Source organism: Macrotis lagotis, chromosome 5, assembly GCF_037893015.1.
Source record: "Macrotis lagotis isolate mMagLag1 chromosome 5, bilby.v1.9.chrom.fasta, whole genome shotgun sequence".
Lineage (NCBI taxonomy): Eukaryota > Metazoa > Chordata > Mammalia > Peramelemorphia > Peramelidae > Macrotis > Macrotis lagotis.
In genome coordinates, this window is record NC_133662.1 from 148,994,808 (window position 1) to 149,018,877 (window position 24,070).

The window sequence follows — 24,070 nt, forward strand, 5'->3', positions numbered from 1 at the left end:
TTACTAGATAGCAGAGAATGATCCCAAGTAGGGGGGTTGTTATAGTCAAGACATCTGACAATAATTTTGCAACTTTCATCATACTTACTCACCAAAAACAGGGAAACATAGAAGAAGAAACTAAGATTGCAAAGGCTTGTAATTGAAATTCTTTCTAATTTATGTACCTGCTTCAAGTTTTGCAGACTCTGTTTTAGAAATCCTAAAACTTACAGAGTAATTTTATACAAGAAAGAAAGAAACAGATGATGATGGCTAGGAAACTGATATAACAACATGTATTTGTATGTATTTTTCAGTTTCTGATGTTTAGGTGTCAGTGGAAAGTGCTTAATTTAAAAAGAAATCTTGTCATTAAAGTCATAAATAGATGGTAGGTCTTATGTAAAGAAATTTGTTGCCAAGCAAAATGTTTCAATTGTTAAATGTAGGGAATAAGATAACAAATCATTGAGATAACTCAATTTCATTGTTATACCTCCTGACAATGAAGCAGGATATATTGATTGGACCAGAGATTGTATGCCAGAGGGCAGGCAGCCTTGGATTGGAGCTGAGGGTTAGAGGCAGAGATGAAGTAAAGGATCAAAATGAAGGAGAAGGGGGAAAGAACAAACCAGGAGTTACTCAAAGAAGGAAAATGTCAGTTATCAAGATTTTATAGGCTATAGGTCTGACCATTATGTCATTCTAATTTTAATAACTTACCAGTAGACAGTACTTAGCAAACACAAGTATGATACTAGTCTATTCTGTTGCCTAGGGATTTCTTATGGCATACATTTTCCCATAAAAGCACATTTTTCACATAATTATAAGAAAGTATGGCATTTATTACTTCTGAGATAAATCTGGAAAATCAAGCAGATTGCCATTATCCCTGAGACAAAATATTCCTTATACCTGGTTTTGTTCCATTCTTGTGAATTTTATAACTTGAAACATTAATCAAACTGTCCTACATAAAAATATACAAATTTATCAATAGGTTGCTTATTATCAGTCTGATTGTCACTACATAATCAGTTGTTCCTTCCAGACATACACACACACACACACACACACACACACACACACACACACACACACACACACAGCCTTTCCTATTCCTCTCCATCCCTCCTCTCTCTCTCTCTCTCTCTCTCTCTCTCTCTCTCTCTCTCTCTCTCTCTCTCTCTCTCTCTCTCTCCCCTCCCCACCCCCAGCTGATGACATTGTGCTTCAGTGTCATTTACCCCCATTAAATTTTACATGAGTCACAGGAAATACATTTGCCTTCTTATTTTTCATGAGCTGAGCATCTGCTCAGTCTTTCAAAACACACTGATGAAATAATTCTTGCTCTTGATTTCAACCTTTTTTTGTTAGCATCTAATAACTAGATCAATTATAGGATTTTTTCCTGTCTTATGTCACAAATAATGTATTATAGTGTCGTAATTGCACCATCAAAATGCTTTTCCAAGCTGTAAAACAGAAATAAGTATTCCTGCACTTTGTGTGGTCCATAGAATTGCAAAAATACCACCCAGATTAAAAGCTTTAGGCAATTTAACTGATCAATGTCTTTTGCAGTTTATTACTATTTCCTAAACTGAGTCACTCCTTGAAAAATGAGTGATTTTTTTAATGTTGTCTTCAAACATTTATTTACCTTATGCATCTAGTTCACAATTTGAAGCTGAAAATCCAAGAGGCTTATAGCACAGAATTTGTGAAATCTCACAACATTTATAATGCTCTTTTCAAGTTAAAAAAGTCAATTCACAATTAAAATGCTAAAATAACTTTTTTCCTCTAAAGCCACCAATTTTATTTGGCTTTGAACCAACTTTAAAAGCCATATTCTGCTTCATGCTCTCTTCCTGTACTAGATTAGCTATTGTGTAGTACTGTATTAATTTAGAATTAAAGTAAAAAATCAATGATCAAAATCCTTTAGTTTCAGGAGCATTTGGAGAGGTTAAAAAATTCTTCCAGAACTGTCATTTCATCAGTGTTGGAAACTGCCAGTGTAGAAACTCTCTATAGCAGTACAGATAAACACAGATAAACACGTATCCTGCAATTATAGATATGTCATAAGAGTTCAATGATTTTCTCAAGGTCACACAGTCAGGATGTGTCTGTGGCAGGATTGAATCTAAATCTTTCTGACTTTGAGTCCAGCTCTATCTATTTTGCTAGGACACCTCTAAAAATAATGAAGAGTTGAAAATAGACAATCTATGTTCCACCTTCTGTTCTTACAAATTAACTTGGAGAGTCTGAAAAAAAAAGATTTAAAATTATATATGAAATATGTATTGAGAATGATGGCCATAGTCTAATTAGTTCTCTATTTATATATTTTTTCATTCCATATTCTACATATATAAATTCAGAGCTAAAAGTGATTTTAGAACTAATCTACTCAAAATGTTTTTGCATATGTCTCATTCAATCCTTAAAACAATGAATGCTATTTTTATCTTCATTTTACGTATGAGGAAACTGAGACTGAAAGGGGTTATGTGACTTACCCAGAGGCACACAATTAAGTATCTGAGGTAGAATCTGAACTCAGATCTTCTTGAAGTCAAGTCCATCACTCTGTCTTCTATACTATCTATAGAAGCCCTACAGAAGGAATTAACTATTATTATTATTTTTGGGAAAAGGAATCAGAAATGAAAGAAATATGGTCCTAGTCAAATTGCTTAGCCCCAGTTCTCCTTTCCCAGAAATGCCTTAGAATGTGTGAATTTTCCATCTCCAGAGCTGGCTCCTACTTCTCTATAATGGTATCCTTCCTAAATTATTTGTCTATGACCCCTGGAGACTCTCTGTTTTTCTGTTAGGTATGATTCACTCTCCTGGATTTGACAGCACCAACAGCCTCAGCTTTCAAATCCTGATGAACGCGGACAGTCTCTACATGGTCTCTCACTACACTCTCCTGCTCAATCTGAAGCTCTCTAATGGTGATTACTACCGAAAGAAGCCAACACTCCCACCTGTCATGTTGGTGAGCATGGAGTCCCAAACAGGATACTCTTGTGTATGCTTAAATGGGCGGGCACTCAACCATGAAGATGAGTGTTAGTCACATTTGAGTAGAGGCTCTACACATGGCATGCCATGATTCCTTGGCATTCCCATTGCCTCCCAGGGATTTGGAGACTGGAAAGATATCTGTGTTGTTAAGTCACAGACATACTCACTACACAGCTTCCTGAGTCACTAAGCTATCCTCACCTGTCTCAGTTTGAGGAGCAGTGACTATTTTGAGTCAGATGGATAATTGCCCAGCAATTTCATTGAATGCTATTATTTAGTATCCATATATGTAATTTTTATTGTTAAAATACTTATTCACTTGCATCAGATGGTGCACCTTAGTAACCTTTGGTTACTAAGACTATATCCATGTGAAAAGGATAAGCTGGGTACACAACTGCTATAGAAAGCTTTTACTTGATTCCAAAATGGTACCTGGATCAATATTTGTCCACAGGCTGAGCAAGTTTACTTATTAACTGATTCTAAAATACCTTCCATAGAGCACAGATTAAGAAAGATAATTTCTTTAACCTCTTGGCTAGATCCCTCTGGGACAGGGTTACCTCTATCAGCAGACACCCTGTTAAATGAGTAGAAACTAACATGAAATCAAGTGTCATATTTTTCTGTTCATCTAAGTCAAATACCTCCAGGGGTGTGTGGGTGAGATGTTCATTCATAAACATAAATGCTCTTGAATACATATTTATTCTATCAGGCTATTAAGTTTCCAGATAGTAAATTCCTTCCTGTCTGCCGTTTGGGCAGTTGATGAAAAAAGAAAGTTATAGATTGCATCTTAGTATAAGTAGATGGCTCATATACTAAGCAATAAATATATCAAATGTAAGAACTTAGCATTCCCCCAGAAATATGCCTATTTAGGCATTTAAAATATTTCACAAAGAAAGTGGGCATTATATAGGTTATGATAAATTTGAGCTATTTTCCCAGAACTTCTAAAGTGAATTAGGTTTACTGACCATGGGACAATTAAGGGGCATCTGGAAGGGGAAAGTGTATGAATTTGGAGTTCAACAAGTTGTTGAAGGTTGCACTCTTATAAGTAACTAATATAATCTATCTCTGTAGAAAGAATTTATGAAGCAGGTCCAGACCAGTGGGGTGCTAATGGTTTTCTCTCAAGCCTGGATTGAAGAACTTTATCATCAGGTGCTTGATAGGAACATGCTTGGTGAAGCAGGATATTGGGGAAGTCCCGAAGAGCACAGCCTTCCCCTCATCACGATGCTAACTGGTCAGTAACTCATTATATTGTATTTTTTTTGTACTTGGTGAAAGAATGCCTTTTTTTTTCTCCCAGAACTATTCCAGGGACTCTACAGCATTTCAAACATATTTTTAAAGGGCATCACAGAATATTAATATCAGACTACAGACATGAGCAAAATTCATTGACGGGCAATTCAAGGTCAATAGGTGTCCATGCATATGGAGTTTTGCCAATATTGATTGTCAAAATGTTGTGACCTTCGGTTAACTGTCCCATTCCATTTCATTCTTGTCTCTGTTTCATTTTAATAGTGATATCCACTGTTCCCTATTAGGTAAGTCCTTCTTTGGCTCTTTATTGATGTAAAATCATCGATCTTATTTTTAAAAGGGAGTTTAGTATCTCAGGCAAAAAATCCCAGAATCATTCCTGGAAGCCCCATGCTCTAAGATTCTTCAGCGCTCTTGGGATTTTCACAGTAATGCGCTGTAATTGAATTGAGATTGAATAGCTAGTTTGTTTCAGTTTTGTTTCCCCCATCTCATTTAACCCAGTAGTTCTTAATTCCCTTCCCTGCTGTACCTGAAATAATAATAATGGCTTATTATAAAAGAAGATTTTTGTATTATAAAGGTTATTATAAATAATATTTGTATTTTATAAATAGTTGTATTATTTATATCATAACAGTATTATAAATACTATAACATCTATGCCTTAAGTATAACAGTTTGGTAATTAGTTTAAATACTTTAAAATCCAAGTGAGGTCCCTAGAATGATAAGTTTATCATATTATCCCAAAACTGCAGAATTAGGATCAGACCTTGTTATGAGCTTAAGATAGATTCTTAGAGGTAGAAGCTCCATTTAAAGACATGTGGTCATCACTTCTCTACTTCAATTCTTTAAGTTACAAAGAACTTTTTAGTTCTTGAGGTAGCATGTCCCATTTTTTAAATAGCTTTTGTTTTTAGGCTATTCCTTATTTTGTTGAGCAAAAAATGTGCCTCTTTCTATTTTTGACTCAGTGAGACTAGTTCTTCTCAATTCAGTTCCATGGAACAAGCTTTGTCCTTCCTTTACATGAGAAACCTTTGGATATTTTAAGGCATCTTTGATATTCACACTAAGTTTTTCTTCAATATAATTCCCCTCCATTCAACTGATCCTCCTTTGATTTGAACAAAATAGTCAATAATATGTATTAACTCTATATGGAAAACTATCTGAGTCTGTCTGAGTCTGTTTCCTCATCCACAAAATGAGTGGGTTATACTAAATGATTTCTGCTCTAAATCTATGGTCCTGTGATCCTAACAATGTTAAGTTCACATTAAGGTTTTTGTTTGTTTATTTATCTGTTAATTTTCAATGTGCTTATTAATTTGTGATAGGCACATCATTCTGCTTTTCTATATTAGATCTACTGTCAATTAAAATGCTTGAGTTGTTTACCTCTCATGTGTCCATGAAGCCATGTATTCTTTTCAACACTCTACAGTGGATTTTTTAATCCTAAATGAAGGATTTTATATTTCATCTCTCTGGGTGTGAGTTTACTCACATATAAAATGAGGAGGTCAGACTAAATGGCTTCTAAGGTCCCTTTTAGGTTAATGAATTTTTGTTGACTCCTTAGTGAACATAGATTCCTTTTCTGCATGTTTAATAACAATTCTGTTTAATAAATGGTTTTAGAATTTTGCTGAGGCTCACTCAACATGAGTGAGGATCAACATTAGTTTATTTAAGAGGATTATACAATTATCATTTCTACATCATGACTTTCCCCCTCACAGTTTTGATATAATGCAGGTCAACAAAAGAAATTACTGTTAGTGTTTCAATTTTTTTTAATTTTCTTTTTTAAAACAGTATTTTTACTTAACATTGACCTATGTACAGCCTATAACCAAGGACTTAATCCAGATTTTACAATAAGGCATTGTAAAGACTCCATAAATAAAAGAAAAAGAAGTAATTCACACTCTCTGGTACAAAAGGAAGGCCACAAAATTTTATGCAGATTTTTCCAGATCATGGGGGCACAACACCCCTATCCTCAGCCCATGTGAAAAGTATAATTGTTGTTGCTTTAACCTACATTTCCAATCTTTCCCCCAAATCTCTACTCTCCTAGAATTTCTTCCATATTACAGATGGCTGTCTCTAGTTTGATTATCTGTACTCTGGGATGTAATTTATCCAGCCTAGAAGGCAAAATTTCATTTAGATCATCTGTTATCTTTTCACTTAATCTTGCATCTCTACTTCCTATTTATCATGATGGTTCAATTCTTTTCATTCTGGAGATCATTTTACTTGATAGCTAAGAGGGAGGCAAAATTGAACTTTTGATTAGAGTTGCCTTCTTTACATTGTCTGCTTGTATTACACCCTCTCATCAAACTATAGCTGGTTCCTGGTTCCCTTTATCTAGAACATACATAAACATGTTGTATGCTCCTTAAAATGTTTTGCAAGAATTTGCTAATTCTGACCTTTAACCCTCTTAAATAGCTCACATTTTTCTTTGACTATGCAGACCTCACACAGTGGTCACAAATCCTGATTTCTGGCTCACATATTCCTAGACCACTTCTCTATAAAGCATTAAAGTCAATAGTGAGAGAAATCGGGGCAGCTAGTGGATAGAGCACCGGCCCTGGAGTCAGGAGGACCTGAGTTCAAATCCAGCCTCAGACACTTAATAATTACCTAGCTGTGTGGCCTTGGGCAACCCACTTAACCCTATTTGTCTTGCAAAAACCTAAAAAAATAGTGAGAGAAATCTATCCTTCTTTCTAGAGTAGTTGGGGAAGGGGGAGATGAAGGAGAAAAAATAGAAACTATTCCCCAAACAAATTAGGTAAGTCCTTTATTGAAAGAGAACACGGTTTTGGATATCTAGAATAGAATTAAAATTAGGAAAAATATAGGTGTTTTCACTTTTGAATGGAAAAAACAAATTTGAAATCCAGTAGAAGATTTAAGAACCCAGATCAATTGTCCAAAAAATCAAAAGTCAAGAATACAGGTCTCACCAAATTTAATTTAATATAATTTTTAAAAAGTTATCTTCTTATGTAATTTTTCTATCTCTTATATTTTATTTTTTTTCCTTAAGTATATTATTTCTCTCTCAACACATTCAATTTTGATCAATGTATAGCATGGAAACCATGTAAAAACTAACAGATTGCCTTCTGTGGGGGATGAGGGGAGGGAAGCAAGATTAGGGGGAAAATTGCAAAATTCAAAAAATAAAAGAATACAAGTCTTGGTGAGCCAGTTTAATTTTGTAATCTATACACAGCAGTTTTTTGATTATACCAAGTTTACTTTGATAAAGACAAAAGCTTTTGGGGTATATGTAGTATAGGATAAAGATGGACACAAAAATCTATGCTGCTGATACAAATGACAAATAGCTGATGCAATGAGATATAGTTGATACTCCCTCTCACCTCCTATGGTTCCATGTTTTTTCACTTTCTTACTCCTATAACAAGTCCCATTGACTCCATGTCTTTCACTTCTAACTCCTTTTTTTAACCCCCACAGCCACCATACTATTTCAAAACTTTATCACCTCTCACCTAGACCATTGCATTTGGTTTCCTGCCTTATCTTTACTTTATTTCATATCCAACCCATATACAGTAGCCCAAATTATATTCTTGAAGCACAAGCTTGATTATGTCACTTCCTTGTCTAAAAAATCTCCAGTGGCTCCTCTTGACATTTCATCATTGAAAATCTTTCTTAGACCATTCCAATCTATCTTTTCAAGCTGATTATAATCTTACTCTCTTTCTCATGTGCTCTATGTTCTAATCAAACTAGATTTTGTTTATATATGATAATCCATATTTGCTCTACATACCTTTGTCAGGTATGGAATAAACTCCCTCTTCCTTTTTGTGTCTTAGAAATCTTAACCTCCTTCAAAATTTAGTTCATATCACTTCCTATAAGAAACTTTTCTTGATCCTAATTGCTAGTCTTCCCCACCCCTCCAAATATTAATTTGTATGTTATTTTTATATATTTTATATTTGTTTATTTGAGTATATACTTTTTACCCCCAAACCATAAGTTTCTTGAGGGCAAGAATTCATTTTTCTTCCCCCCCCCTTCCTTTTTTTTGATTTTTGCAAGGCAATGGGGTTAAGTGACTTGTCCAAGGTCACACAGCTAAACAAGTATAAGGTGTCTGAGGTCAAATTTGAACTCAGGTCCTCCTGATTCCAGTGCCGGTGCTCTCTCCACTGTGCTAACTAGCTGCCCAAGTCATTTTTCTTTATCTCTCTAGTGCTTTACACCAATCCTGGCACATGGTTGTTGCTTCTGAAATGTTTATTGATTGATTGAAAGATTATTTGATTCTTTAGTTCTCACTGATGATTAAACTATAAAGCTCTTAATCAGAGGTAGAGGTTTTAACCTTCACATGAGATAGTAAAATCTGTTTTCTTAGTGAAATTGCCATTAAATGTCTTGTAGCAATTTTCAAGTGATGAGAGGGAGATGGATTTGAAATGCGATTAAAAGGTACTTAATGACTTTAAACTTATCCCTTCATTATATAAAATGCAAAACAATGGCAGCAATCTTACAGATGTTTTTTACTATTAATAATTGTAGCTAATCATGACAATATATCAGAGAGGACTTTTTATTAGTAGACATTCAGAGAGTTTGCTTGGCAATTGTTAGACAATTTTTTTGCTTGCTTTCACAATAACCTCAGCCTAGTATTACTGTAAAGACAAGGCTTATCATCCTACATAATGGCATACTGAGATATAGTGGGAAGAATACTAAATTGGAAACAGGAGACAGTTCTAGCTCTAATATTTATTTAATGTGTATTTTTGGCAAATTATATAACTTCTAAGTCTCAGCTTTTTGCACTTATGGAATGGGACTGATCCCTACTCTGTCTCTCACTTCAGAAAGTTGTTATGAGTCCAATGAGAATAATTTCCAAGCATTTTGCAGGTGTCAAGAATTATTGTTAAGGCAATTTAAAATAACTTACTGTTGGAAATGGTCATGTTATATTAAGAAGTTGCCTGATAATATGAGTTTTCTTCATAACTCTCTTCCAAATAAGATAGAAACAATGGTAAGAATGGAGGGAAATATAGGATATTGCCATGTTCTTGAATAAAGTTTTTTATTTCAGGGAGAACCTAAGATTTCTAATGGTATTCTCTTCCTGAGGAAATGCTATCAACTCCAAGACTATGACTTTTTGCAAATAAGAAAAAAACATAATTCCCAAGAAATATGAATAATGAAGGAACAATAGACCATATATATATATATATATATGTATATATATATACAAATACCTTTTCTTTTTAAGTAAAATTTTTATTCAAGTATTGCATTTTTATATCATCTACATTTCCCAGTGTATCCATCTCCCTTTCTCCCTTCCAGAGAGACAACCTTCATGTCTTTTTGGATAAAAAGTATATGGATAAAAAATAGAAACAAGAGGGGAAAAGCCTATTTTCCCAAAACATATAAGAAGTCTGAAATATGTATTGTTCTACAACCCTTGTCCTGCAAAGAACCCCATCTCTGAAAAGAAATAAAGGGGTTAACGTCTCATATCTTTTCTTTTTCTTTAAGATAAAGATTGAGATCAAGATATAAGATAAAGATTGGCCAATATATTTTCATTGTTTACTCTTATAATTTCTTTTAAATCTCTCTCTCTCTCTCTCTCTCTCTCTCTCTCTCTCTCTCTCTCTCTCTCTCTCTCTCTCTCTCCCTCCCTCCCCTTCTCCGACAGTCTTTTTACTGAAATGGTTTGCCAAAGGAGAGAATAATCCTTTTCTTTTGTAGATATTGATGGCTTGGAGAGCAGTGCCATAGGTGGCCAATTGATGGCATCAGCTTCTTCAGAGTCTCCTCTCACCCAGAACCAGAGGACAGATGAATCCATAATGGCAGGTAATGACTTGAGTCATGTAAATAATGAATATTTGAGCACTTTGTGTATGTCTTTAGAGTCAAGATATCTTTTTGCCGATATATTATATACTGTAATATCACCATTAAAAGAAGTTTTTGTCATGCCATTATAGTCTTCTTAGAGAGTTTATACAACTGAAGATTCATCGTGCATCAAAATTCCTTATTAGAAAAAAGAAAGCATCAAAAGATCAATATAAAAAAAACTGTGTGTTACTTTTATGCCATAAAATTTGTATTTAATTCTGCTGACCACTTTTTCTCTATAAAATTATCCATGCTACTTTACACTCTAGGTGTTGCTTTTGCCCGTTATATTCTAATTGGCTGCTGGAAGAACTTGATTGATACTTTGTCTACACCCTTGACTGGACGCATGGCTGGAAGCTCCAAGGGGCTAGCATTCATTCTGGGGGCTGAAGGAGTCAAAGAACAGAACCAGAAAGAACGAGATTCCATCTGCATGAGTCTTGATGGGCTGAGAAAAGCAGCCCGATTAAGCTGTGCTTTAGGTACTTTTCCAAAATAGAATCCTGGGGCCATTGGGGGTGACCTGCAAATCTTGGTAGCAAGTAACATGGAAGCAAGTTAGTGGTAGCAAGTAACACTGGGAATAGGAGCTTGGAAGAGGTGCGGTCTCCTTTAAATAAGGGGTGGGTGAGTAGAGAATATTAGACTTGGGAAATAACTGGTTTCTTACCTCTGAAGGAGTTGCTGCTAATTGTGCATCAGCACTTGCTCAGATGGCTGCCGCATCTTGTGTACAGGAAGAGAAAGAGGAGAAGGAAGTTCAAGAACCTGGTGATGCTATAACTCAAGGTAACATCTGGAAGTTCTTCCTAGATAGATATATATATATATATATATATATATATATATATATATATATATATATATATATATCATCGTTCATATATATATATATGGGTGGTGGTAGGGGTGTGTGTGTGTGTGTGTGAGTGTATATATATGTGGGTAGTGGTGGCAAAGGTATGCATATATAAATATGCATACAAATCAAATGCTAAATATCTCTATGTGTGTGTGTGTGTGTGTATAATGTATAATGTATATAAACATACATTTATTTCTGCTCAAAAGACAGCATGGTATGGAGCAAGTGGTACAGAGAGAGTTAGGAAGATATGAGTTTGTCCTAATCTGGCACATATTGGCTATGTGACCATGAGCAAGTCAAGTCACTTTCAGTGTCCCCAGGTGATACTAAGATTTTAAGTTACAGATGAGTTACTGTTCTGCATTACTGGAAGGAGTTTTCCACACTGGTAAAATCACAATTCAGACAATAAGAAGAACATATATATATATATATGTATAGTTTGTGAAATTTTAGTGAAGTGCTTTCTCCATAACACAAATCAATCATAGAAATAGTATTATCAGGGTGGCTAGGTGGCGTAGTGGATAAAGTACCAGCCTTGGAGTCAGGAGTACCTGGGTTCAAATCCAGTCTCACACACATAATAATTACCTAGCTGTGTGGCCTTGGTCAAGCCACTTAACCCCATTTGCCTTGCAAAATCCTAAAAAAAAAAATAGTATTATCTTCACTTTACAAACATGGAAATAAGGTTCCAAGTGGTGAAATGTTTGTCTTCAATAAGACAACTAACATAGCAGATTCTTGAATCCAAGTCTCTTGTCTATAGCCCTTTCCACTATGCCATGCCACCTGCATAGACAATATTGGCATCTATATGTACTTATATAGAAATGTAGTTTTTGGTGCAGTACAATGATTTCATTAGTGTAGAAACCTCCAGAGAGCAAATACCAATCATTTTGTAACTATGGTCTTAGAGAATTACCTGGGGCACAAAAAAGTTTATGTAACTTATGTGGGGTGACAGTGGAAACACCCTGGCCTTCCTATCTTTGAGACCAGTTTTTTAAGTTTTAATCCCCTTGGTCATGACACCTTTCTCTAGCTCTATATATGAATGTATATGTATATATATGTGTGTGTATACATATAGGTAGATATGGTATGTGCATCTTTATGTATATATATTTGTGGTACAGTGGGTAGAGCGTTGGCCCTGAAGTCAGGAGGATCTGAATTCAAATCCAGCCTCAGACACTTAAAAGCTGCTTGACCTTGGGCAAATCATCCAGGGCTATCTTTAGTCATTCTTACCATATCTGGCCACTGAACCTAGATGACTCCAGTGGAGAAAGTGAGCCTGACACCAGACTTAACACAGCCCTCCCCTCACTCAAATATAGTTCATGTGCTTGTCATGACAACACTTCCCCTGATATCATGATTTTCTTTGAGAATGAAGGACAAACATCATATATGTAAATGCATACATATCATAAACACATATTCATTTTACATATACCTATGCTCATGCATATCATATATACACATTCATTTTATATACATATACATATATACCCACCTAAATAATATATGCATGAAATAACTGGTCTCTTCTGAAGGAGTTATACTAACTGTGCACTGGTACTCACCCACACATCTGCTGTATCTTGTGAGTTCCAAAGAGTTCTAAAAGTGCTCAGGATAAAGTCCAGGGTGACTTACCCTGAAATATGCGCTTAAACATAAATGAAAAAATAATGATATTCCATAATAAAGAAGCATTTGAAATAGTCTTAGAAGCTAAACCAGAATTTAAGAGATTACTTGCTCTTCAGCATATAACAGAAATAGACACACACATACAATTATGTAGCCAGAGAAGAGAGGCATGTGCATGTATGTGCATGCATATGTTCATGTGTATTGTGCATGAGAGAGAGGTAACATTCCTTTCAACATAGTTATGATTACCTCAATTATGAGGAAAGTATAACTGAGGAGATTTTAACTATAGGCATTAGGAGAAAAAAGCTCTGGTCACTTGGAATTCTTAAGCAGGGAAAATGACATTATATGAAAAATACTTCCCCAATCCTTAAATAAATGTCAGCTATTATGTGTACAAATTCTAACTTGCTGGTATTAAATTTAGTGGAAACATTATTGGACTGATAATCAGGAGACCTGAGTTCTAGTTTCAGCTCTTCTGTTAACTTACCGCATGATTGTGGTTAAGTCATTTTATCTCTCTGGTGTTTGTCTGTTTGCTTTTTTGATCCTTAATTTGATCCTTATTTGCATTATGAGAGGCTTGGATTAGAGAGTACCTGTCCTTTCAAGCTCTAACATTTATCTAAGAGTCAGTTCTCTCTACAGTATGTTTTTTTTATACCATGCCTACACTTTCTCTCTGTCATATGCCCACCCCCCTTATTTTTCCTACTTGGTCTGCCTCACATTAACTATTCTTCAGCTATTAATTTTCATAAGTGTTTGTTCTGTATACAGTGAAACAAAAAGTGGAACAGAAACTGGAGCAGATTGGGAAGGTTCAGGGGGTATGGCTACATACAGCACATGTCTTGTGTATGGATGCCATCCTCAATGTGGGCCTGGAAATGGGAAGCCACAATCAGGACTGTTGGCCACATGTGTTCAGGTATGTAATGGTAGTTATTCTTTCTTCTTGTTTGAGTGCCAATTCTGCCTTGGAATTGTGGCTCTAAAGAAACCTCTTTTGACCTGTGAATTCAGTAGTGAGTATCTTAATTTAGATCATAATCATAATAATAGTTTATCTAATAAGGAAAGATCAGAAAGATGGAGAAGTGATCAAGTGATTTGTTTAGGAATTTTGACTTTTCTATTTGAAGTTAGGATGAAAAAGCAGATATGTTGTTTTCAAGGAATAAAAATTAACTTCTCAAAAGGAAGATAGGAAAAAATTAGTCTGTATTGCAAGCATATTTTAGTTCCTACTATCTGTAATTATATGTGTGTCTTTTAAATCAAGGGTGGTCCTGTAAGGTATGATGCAAAAATGGGATAGTAACATTTATAAAGATGAGATAATATTTAACTGATCAGAATTCTGGGTAAATACCTTGTAGAATATTTCAAATTTTTAACTCAATAAATATGGCTATAGTAAATTTAAAGATTCAGTAGAAAGTGATTTTAAAAACTAGAAGGCTAAAGAATAGAATGAATGGCTCAAGGAATGAAAATTACCAGCCTGGAGAAGAAAAAAGTTGGGGATAATCTAATAATGGAGTTTAATATGGAGATTTATAACCAACTATTCTTTAGTTCTACTGTGAATGGACTTTATGGGTCATTAGAATGGGTTTTTGAGGAAACTTCATGTTAGATCAAGAGATCCATGTTCTTAACATGACTACTATTGATTTTTACTGTTGCTGATTGTTAACCCCTCTCTGCTTTTGAAGACAGTTAATGTGGGTTATTGTAGCCAAAAACGTCATTTTTGTAGCCCAGTCTTTGAAAATGAGTCACTCTGCATATAATTAGGCAACTGGATACATCATTGTGCCTTCCATGTACCAGTCATTTTGGTGATTGATTGGATGACAGAGAGTATTTGCTAGACCTTTTCCAAACTGCTAGGATCTGCTCAGAGTGGAGCTCCATCATCAAAGCCTTCTAATATCTGGGGTCACCTTCATGCCACTCTGAGCCATCTGAGGAGTTCATGATATTCTCAAAACAGGAGGATGATCTTTAGTCTTGCCTAAAGGTAGAGGGATAGACTTCTATATAGCCTTAAGATTCTATTTGGAAGAAATCATTTCAGGACACCATAGAGATGAAAGAAGATGTTTTAGAACTTCCTCAATGCTTAAAGTGTTTCTCCTAGTCAAGTAAACAAACAATTATTAAAAGCCTAAAATACCCTAGGAAAGGAGAAAACAAAAAGGCAAAACAACAAAAACAAAAACCAAATCATTTCCTCAAAGAGCTCATAGTCTGATGGTAGAGACAGCCTTCAAAGACCTAGGTAAAAGCAAGGTGTAGACTTGATAAATTGGAGATAATTTTGGAAGGAAAATACTAGCATAAAAGAGAATCAAGAAAGACATTAAGCAGCATCTATCAAGACTATTTTAATTTAAGAAACTAAGAAAGGCAAAACATACATATATACACATTTATGTGTTTATACATATACTCATATGCATGCATACCCATACACACCATGATATCACATCATATGTTTAGAGACTAGTTTAGGAGACTGAGATGACAAATAAGCAAGGGAAGCAGTAGATTTTAATTGATTCTTACTATTTGAGATGTTAAATGAACATTGGATGCTAATCCCAGATTACTGCCCATAACCCTAAACAACCTTAATCATTTCCATGTTCCATGGTTCCCTCTTCTCTGAGCACAGAGTATGTGAATATGTTGCAACATTGGAGCACAACCATTTCAGTGATGGCACCACTCAGCCTGCTCTGCCTATCAGCCAGCCCCAGAAGGCGTCTGGAGGGACTGGAGTCTTGGCGGAATATGAGTCAGAATGTTTAGCCCAGGAATCGCACCTGGAGCTGGACAACTCCCTGCGCAGTACTCCCATCATTCAGCAGCTGTCCATTCAGGAGCTCATTAAAGAGGGCAGAAAAGGAAGAACTTTTGACTTTCGTAGTGGCAGCCTTTTGAGTGGGAGCAGTGCAGCCAAGGCTGTCCTCACCCTTTCCACCCAAGCTGACAGGTATGTGGACATTCCCCTTTTTGCCTTCTCTCCATAAAGAGCTTTTTCCTGCAACAAGTCTCTAACTTTCTGGTAAAGAAAATAATTGACACTTTCTTTTCTCCCCTGGTTTCAAAATAAAATTGAAACACCTCCCTCTCCTTGCCACCCAGAAAATATGAATCCAATGTCAAGTGCCAGGCAAAGTAATTTGTCCATCAATTAAGCTTGCCTCTTGAAACAAATTTGAAATTGCTAAAATAATTAGATAGAGCCAAATTTAACCCTATTTGCCTCAGTTCCATCTTCTGTAAAATGAACTGGAGAAAGAAATGGCCAACTAGTCCAGTATCTTTGCAAGAAAATCCCAAATGGGACACAACTAGTTGTGAAACAAGTAGATAATAAAAATCTCAGCCTCAATCACCTAGCTGTTGTTGGACATGCCAAGAAATGCTTCCAGAATTCATTTTAATCCTCCACATGGCAGTTTTGCTTCCAGGCTATCTTCATAAACATCCCATGGCATTATGTCGATAGTGCTGTTAGACTTGGAGTCAGGAAGACTTGAGTTCAAATTCTATCTTGATTCTTAAAAGCTGTGTGATTTTTTTTTTAAAAGTTTCATTTCATTTTGAACAACCTATATTAGTTTTCTTTCTATCCAGGGAAGAGAAGAAATGTGAAACTCCAAAATTCACAAAAGAATGATTGTTGAAAATGATCTTTAGGGGGCAGCTAGGTGGCATAGGGGATAGAGCACCAGCCCTGGAGTCAGGAGTACCTGAGTTCAAATCTAGCCTCAGACACTTAATAATTACCTAGCTGTGTGGCCTTGGGCAATCCACTTAACCCCATTGCCTTGCAAAAAAAAAAAAAAATTTAAAAAAAAGAAAATGATCTTTAGGGACAGCTAGGTGGCACAGTGAATAGAGCAATGACCCTGGAGTCAGGAGTACCTGAGTTCAAATCCAGCCTCAGACACATAATAATTACCTAGCTGTGAGACATTGGGCAAGTCACTTAAATTGCCTTGCCAAAAAAAAAAAAAGAAAGAAAGAAAATTATCTTTGTATGTAGTTAGTAAAATAAATAAATAAAATATTTTTAAAAATTAATTTTATTCTGAACTTGAAAAATAAAATAAGCATTTCCAAAACATAATAGAACAGAAAAAAGATTACACATGAAAATTCAAATCTAATATGAATGGCTAGCTCTTCCTTTTAAATATATAACTTGGTTATTACATATTTAAAAGAAATAGCTATGTGATTCTGAATAAGTTACTTAATCTCTCTGAGTCTCAGTGTCCACTTCTGTAAAGTAGGGATGATGATAATAGTATCTCACAGGGTTGTTGGAATGATCAAATGATATAATATATGTAAAGGTTTTCCTGACCCCTAAGATGCTATATAAATATTAACTGTTGTTGTTAGAGAGGAAGGGTGATACATAGTTGAAATTACCCTTGATTCCGTTCTCTCATCCATTACTCAGCCTCTCTTAACCGCTGTTTTCTTACTTTTAAAATGATGATGAGAAGAAGCATAGCAGAGTAGATAAAGAACCAGCCTTGAAGCCAGAAAGTCACATTTCCATGTCCTGCATTTGTCAAATACTAGTGGTGTGACCCCAGGCAAGTCCCTTAACATTTTGGTGCTTTAGAAAATCCTCTAATCCTATAAATTGGAGCAAAGATACCAAGCTGCATTGGTGAAAGGAATTTGCTCACAAGGGAGCTCCCAAACCAATGAAATCATATGTTCAGATCCAATTCCTATCCCTAAAAAAAAGATAGTGAATATTTGGCCTATACTGTAGTATTGTGAAGGTCAAATGTCCAATGTAATTAAAATGCTTTGTAAATTTTACAGTACAATATAAATGTAAGCTGGCAATACTATTTTCTTATTCTTCTCACTTTATATTTGATAGAGTGCTGGAATAAGTGTCTACTTGTTATTTTTCTTTGATGTCAAATGTTCAGCAGATGTTTGTGCAGGTGAATTAAATGATTAATTTTGTAATTACATAAAATTGTTGGAACCGAATCCAACAGTTTCATTTTCTAAAGCCTCATGGGCAACATGTTTGGAAAAACTCTGCCTGTACTAGCCATGTGATGCATTGTTTGATAAATGATACCTTACTTTGTGTTAAGGTGATTTGTGCACTTCTCTTTCCCCTATCGTTATAGGGGAATTATAGGATCATAGATTCAGAGCAAGGAAGGACCTTAAAGGTCATCTAATCCAATCACCTCATTTTTCAGGTGAAGAAACTGAAGCTGAGAAAAATTACTTGCCCTTACTATACAGGCTCAATTGTTCAACTGTTTTTCAGGCAAGTCTGACTCTTTGTGAGTCCTTTGAGGTTGGCACAGATACAGCAGTTTGCTATTTTCTTCTCCAGCTCATTTTAAAGACAAATAAACTGAGTCAAACCAGGTTAAGTGACTTACCTTACACAGGTAAGTATCTGAGGACAGATTTGAACTCAGGAAGATGAATCTTCCTGATTCTAAGCCCAGTGTTCTATCCACCTAGTTGGAATCCTGTCCTTCTGCCTCCAAATTCAAGACTTTTCCACTTTGAAATGCAAAGCATATATACTTGTGCTCCTTAGGATCACCAGCCTGGGGCCGGAAGAAATCTCCTTGATAAGCCTTTTGTTTTACCAAAAAGGAAGCAAAACAAGGGAAGTTAGGTCACTTGTTTATGGTCCTACAGGTAAAAAAATACCTGGAGGTAAGGGACTGTGTTTTACTTCTTGTATTACCATCATTATAAGAGCAGATATCATTTTAAACTTCAAAAATTGCTTTACTTACATTAACTCATTTGATTCTCCCAGAGGTGAGTGCTATTATTTACATTTCACAGATGAGGAAAACTGTGTGAACTTGCCCATTGTATAGTTATTCCTTCCACATGGGGGGGGCAGTTAGGGGCATGGCACTCTGTGCTGTGGAAAATCCTTGTGAAAAAATTTGTTTCCCCTCCCTTGTATCAGAGAAGTCTGAATTATTATAGTATATTGATATTAAACAATACTATACATATGTTTGAGTACTTTTTAAGTTTCTGAATTTTTTCAATGTTGTCTGCTGACTTTCACATGTTGCCTGCATCTTCCACAAAACTCCCCCCAAATTCCCACTTACTTTCTTATGTGTACCTGGACTATGTGAAAACCATAGTGGGGAAGGTTGGGATATGGAAGGGATAACTGCATAGAATTTGGAAAATGCTTTTGTCTGGACAGTCTGATATGTTTCCATGTAACTTTTTCTTGTACTTCACCCATAGGCTCTTTGAAGACGCTGCTGACAAGCTGAATTTAATGGCATTGGCAGGTTTCCTTTACCAATTAAAAAAAGCTTCTCAATCCCAACTTTTCCACTCCGTTACAGACACTGTCGATTACTCTTTAGCAATGCCAGGTAATGATTTTCCTAAGAAAAGGAATACTATCGACACATAGAAGGGCAGGGATCATCAAAGCCATTGAAATCAATGACAAAGCCAGTGGATGATGAATCTGAAACCCTCTTGTCCACAGGATTGGACATGTTCCCTTTACTGTATCATTAAGTAGTTATACTAGCAAGTGGTATCTGACCATGTGCATGTATGAGTGGTTGTGTTGGGGGCTGAGGATGGGGAAGGTATCTCTTCATATTTGAAAATGATGTTCCTTGCCAGTGTAACTTGTTCAAGCAAGATAAAGTTAATACTACTAGATTTGTTGACTCTGCTTGCTAAGTCATGATCTTAATGAGGCAGAAGCTATGGATTCATTCCTCATGTGTTAGCTTCACTCAGTGGGGAAAAAAATCTATTTCACGCTTCAGTCTATACTTCTCATACCAATAAACTATTTTTCTGATGCAAGTTACTGATTACCAGAGGGATTAGGCTTGGATCAGGGAAAATCCAACTCTATCCTTAGAACAGTTATTCAGAACATTTCCAATTGATCAGCCAACAAACACTTAAAAGATGCCTTCTATGTAGTAAGCATTATGCTAAGAATTGAAATAACATGGGGCGTCTAGGTGGCATAGTAACTAAAGCACTGGCCTTGGAGTCAGGAGTACCTGGGTTCAAATCCGGTCTCAGACACTTAATAATTACCTAGCTGTGTGGCCTTGGGCAAGCTACTTACCCCCATTTGCCTTGCAAAAATCCTAAAAAAAAAAAAATAATAATAATAATAATAATAATATAATAATAATAAGTACCTAGCTGTGTAGCCTTGGGAAAGCCACTTAACTCCATTTGCCTTGCAAAAACCTAAAAAAAAAGAATACAAATAATAAAATGAATCCCTACCCTTAAGGAGTTTATTTTCTATTGAATGGAAAGTCAGTGTCACTTTTGTATTTCTACATAGAGAATACTTAACTTGTTGAAATGAAGGTACAGAGCGATCATAAGAGTTGTCTTCAATTGCCAAAAGTCAAAAGTCATATGGAAGAAGAAGCAGTCTTATTCTTTATTTCTCCATAGGACAGAAGTAGGTACAATGGATTGAAGTTATAGAGAGGCAGATGTAAGCCTAATATAAGGAAGAAGTTATTAATCATTACAAATGCACAACAAAAGAATGGCTTACCCTGTTTGGAAGTGAACTCCTTGTCATCAAATGTGTGCAAGCAGGGACTAGATGACCATCTGACAAGTGATGCTACAGAAAAGATTCCTGCACTGCATGAGGGAAATTGAACTTGTTAAACCAAGTTTCCTTCCAAATCTAAGGCTAATTCTAAGGATATGTTTTGAGTCAGAGCAGATTTAAATGTCAAAGTCTCTATCTCATAAGGTGACTCTAACTTTGGCCAGGTTAGGGTTTTTTGTTTTTGTTTTTAATATTACAAGCCAAGCTTGACTCTCTGGTAACCTACCTTCAACATCTCTAGACTTTTGAATCTGCTCTGCTCCCAGAAGTTGTTGTTTTTTAAAATGATTTTGTTAGGAAAGAAGTAATTTCTGTAAATTCAGTAACAATAAACCCAGCTATGAAGAGATTCGAAAATTGTGTTAATGGGCTGGGAGTTACTAGAAAGGAAGGGTTTAAGTGACTGAGAGTTAGAGAAGATTAGACTTTTCCAACAAAGTTGAAGAAGGATGGGGAAGAGTGTTGAGAGACAGGAGAGAAAGAGTGATGAGTAGGAAAAATCACAGCAGTCATGGCTACAGCCACAGATGATGGAGATTAGAAGCAGAAAATGGGCAAGTTGGCAGAGATGAGCATCAGGGATAAGAAAAGCATGGAACAGCAAACACTCTGAGACTGGAAGAGATGATGAAAGAAGACACAGAATCAGGTGTGTTCCTGTCCTTGGAATAGAGGTGTATGAGGCATCAGGAAGATCTTTGCATCCTACTTGATTCCCTAAGAAAATCAATGTGTCACCTAGAAGTCTTGCCAACCAGTACAGTTACCCAGTCTAGGGATGAAGAATAGTTCTTTATATACATACACACATATACACATATACACATGTATATATACACATACATACATATATACATACATACATACAATATGTGCACATATAAATGAATTAAATAATTTGGTCCTAGGTCTTAGGAAATCATTTTTCCTAGGTCCTATCTCATCTTTTATCTGTATCTATAACTATAATTTGCCGCAATATTTTAAGTAACAGGGAAGTTTCTTGTGAGTTTTAGTATAGGTTTTAAATAGAACAACTTATTCCAATGGAGTTCCTTGATTGTCAAAGACTTACTAATTTTTATCTATTTCTATCTCACTGATAAACTTTCATTTTTACATTTTTTATTTGACAATGAAATTTACCTTTCCCCATTGCTTACCAGTGTCAACCATGTTGACATATTTTTATTCTGTACCTTCACCAATCGACATCTGCATTGCAGTCCTTCAAACTTGACAGTGGCTCTCTATGCTACCTTCTATCTAGTCACTTCCCCAGAAGAACTAGAACAAGCATTCCATCTCTGCATCATTCTTTTGACCAATGACAGTCATCATAACTGCTCTGTAATGGTGGTTTGGTTGTGCTTCAGGTCTTTGCTGCTAACCAGTCCACCATCCTCTTTAATTGTGAGATATCAAAGGATTTACAAATGGAAATGGGTTAGCCTTAATGGGGGCAAATTTCATAGTGTTTAATAAAAGCCTGCTTTAGTATAGGACTATGTAAAAGAGAATCTGACATACTATGAGGTGAACTTTATTCCAAATCTCAAAGACAACAAAATTATGAAACATCATATGGTTTTAGTCTTGCAATGAATCTGATCTCATAAACTCATTAGTATTGGTAATTCTTCCAGTAGTATATATTGCAAGATATATTTTCTCATCCTGCCATGTATCCTATAAATCTTCCACAGGATTCCATACAGTATGTGAGGGACAACCTCTAGGACTTTGAATATTATGTTGGTACCAATGAAGGACATAGACCACCTATCTATGATTTCTTACTTCTACTACATAAGTCACCCACCTCCTTTTCTGGTTACATGTTTCCCTAATGGCATTTTTTAGCTTGCTTATTACACATAATTCATTATTGGAAATATGCCACCTTTTTTTCATCTACTAGGCTTGTCTTCTAAGACCTTTTGGGTGACTCACACGTCTGATTCTTTTAAGACTGTGGTTTTCCATGACTCTTAATCATATAGCATCACTAGGAAAATATTGATGCTTTAAAAGATAAAGGATTTCTTTTGTTTGTTTCAGAGAGAAGTTTGGAATGATTGAAAAGCACAGCACAATTTTCTAAATGCAGTTCTGCCCCCTATCTTCCCTCCTATTCACTTCTGAACTCAGTTCATTATCTATTCTCAATTTCTATACAAAATAATTCACTGATAAAGAATATGCACCTGGACCAGAAGTGTCAAACACAGCCCATGGGCCTGTAAAATTCCCAAATATAGCCTGAACCAGATTAAAATGTAACCTAGAAATTTTTGAAAAAAATAAATAAAAATACACTGCAACACAGATATTGCTAATATATGATTTGCTATGTCAATACACAACCCACAGAGATCCATTTATAGTTGAATTTAACACCTTTGCTCTGGATAATGGGTGTTCTTCATCCACTTGGTTTTTGGATGATTAAGTCAACTTCTTTTGAGTGATTAGGGAGCATATAGAGAAAGCTTTACAATGTTCTGGGGCTTTAGGATAATTCAACAAAATTATCTGTTGTGCCTATTAAAAATTTTTATGCTTCTCATATGTATTGGAGATATTTTTCTGGAGAAGAGCCTTGAAGACAGATTTTTGCTTTCCAGGGTCAAATGTTTTCTTTATGATCTAAAGAGTAAGCACCATGGAATTTTGTGTAACACACTTCTTATTCTTGTTCTGAAAAAGAGGAGGAAGCAGAAAACATGGTGGCCAATTATTCCAGTTCTGCAGTTGGCATTGGAGATGGCTGGGGATCACAACTCTATTCTTTCCCTGGGAAGAACAAGGAAATATAATTTTGCTTTGCTTTATAGTTAGCATGGAAAGAAAAGTAGAGAAGAGCAAGATATAAACCCACCATTATTGAGGGACAGGGACATGACTATTTATTTTATACTGAAATGAAGGTCAGTTTAAAGATGGAGTCATTATTTCCAGGAGAAAGAAGATACAATACAACTTTTTTATCCCCATCATATAAATACTGTGCAGGCATTCTCCCCTAGCAAATATTGGGTCCTTTGCCTCACTGAAGATCTAAGAATTTTGCAGTTTAGAAATTGGGTAGCTTTTTTGATTAGTTTTCTCAGGCACCCCAAGTTTAAATTTGTATTACTACTTCATGTCATAGAGGCAAGCATAGGCAGGGCTATAGCATCACAAAGAACAGGATACAAGACTGGATTCAGGATTAGGAAGACCTGGGTTTGAACATTGTCTAGGATACTCTCTGTTCAGTGGCCCCAGATAAGTTACTTCCCTTTCTTGGGTCACAGTTCCTTCATCTACAAAATGAGGGGATTGGACTTACCCCCTAAGTTTTCTTAATTCTAAGTCTATGATGCATTGATTCTGTGACTGCTTATGTGCCTACATGGATTCTTCCTCTGCAGCAAAACACCTAAGAAATGGTTCCAGATTTCAAATACAACCATTCACAACACCAGTGTCACAAAGAGTGGGAAAGCTGATTTGGGCAACTTTTCTCTGCTCCCTTTTGCTGATACAATGCTAACCAGAACTCAGATAAA

The 24,070-nt window shown here is 35.7% G+C and overlaps 1 protein-coding gene across 6 annotated transcripts in view; it reads left to right on the forward strand.

Annotated features, from left to right (window-relative positions):
* ARFGEF3 (ARFGEF family member 3) overlaps nucleotides 1-24,070 on the forward strand; it is a 215,606-nt gene that overhangs the window by 145,116 nt on the left and 46,420 nt on the right. For all 6 annotated transcript variants that reach the window (XM_074187684.1, XM_074187686.1, XM_074187690.1 and 3 more), the window contains 8 exons: nucleotides 2,841-3,007; nucleotides 4,135-4,300; nucleotides 10,141-10,248; nucleotides 10,566-10,781; nucleotides 10,978-11,088; nucleotides 13,625-13,775; nucleotides 15,531-15,851; nucleotides 19,145-19,278. In XM_074187684.1, coding sequence (XP_074043785.1) covers nucleotides 2,841-3,007; nucleotides 4,135-4,300; nucleotides 10,141-10,248; nucleotides 10,566-10,781; nucleotides 10,978-11,088; nucleotides 13,625-13,775; nucleotides 15,531-15,851; nucleotides 19,145-19,278 — 1,374 coding nt within the window. The remainder of the gene's footprint in view (nucleotides 1-2,840; nucleotides 3,008-4,134; nucleotides 4,301-10,140; nucleotides 10,249-10,565; nucleotides 10,782-10,977; nucleotides 11,089-13,624; nucleotides 13,776-15,530; nucleotides 15,852-19,144; nucleotides 19,279-24,070) is intronic.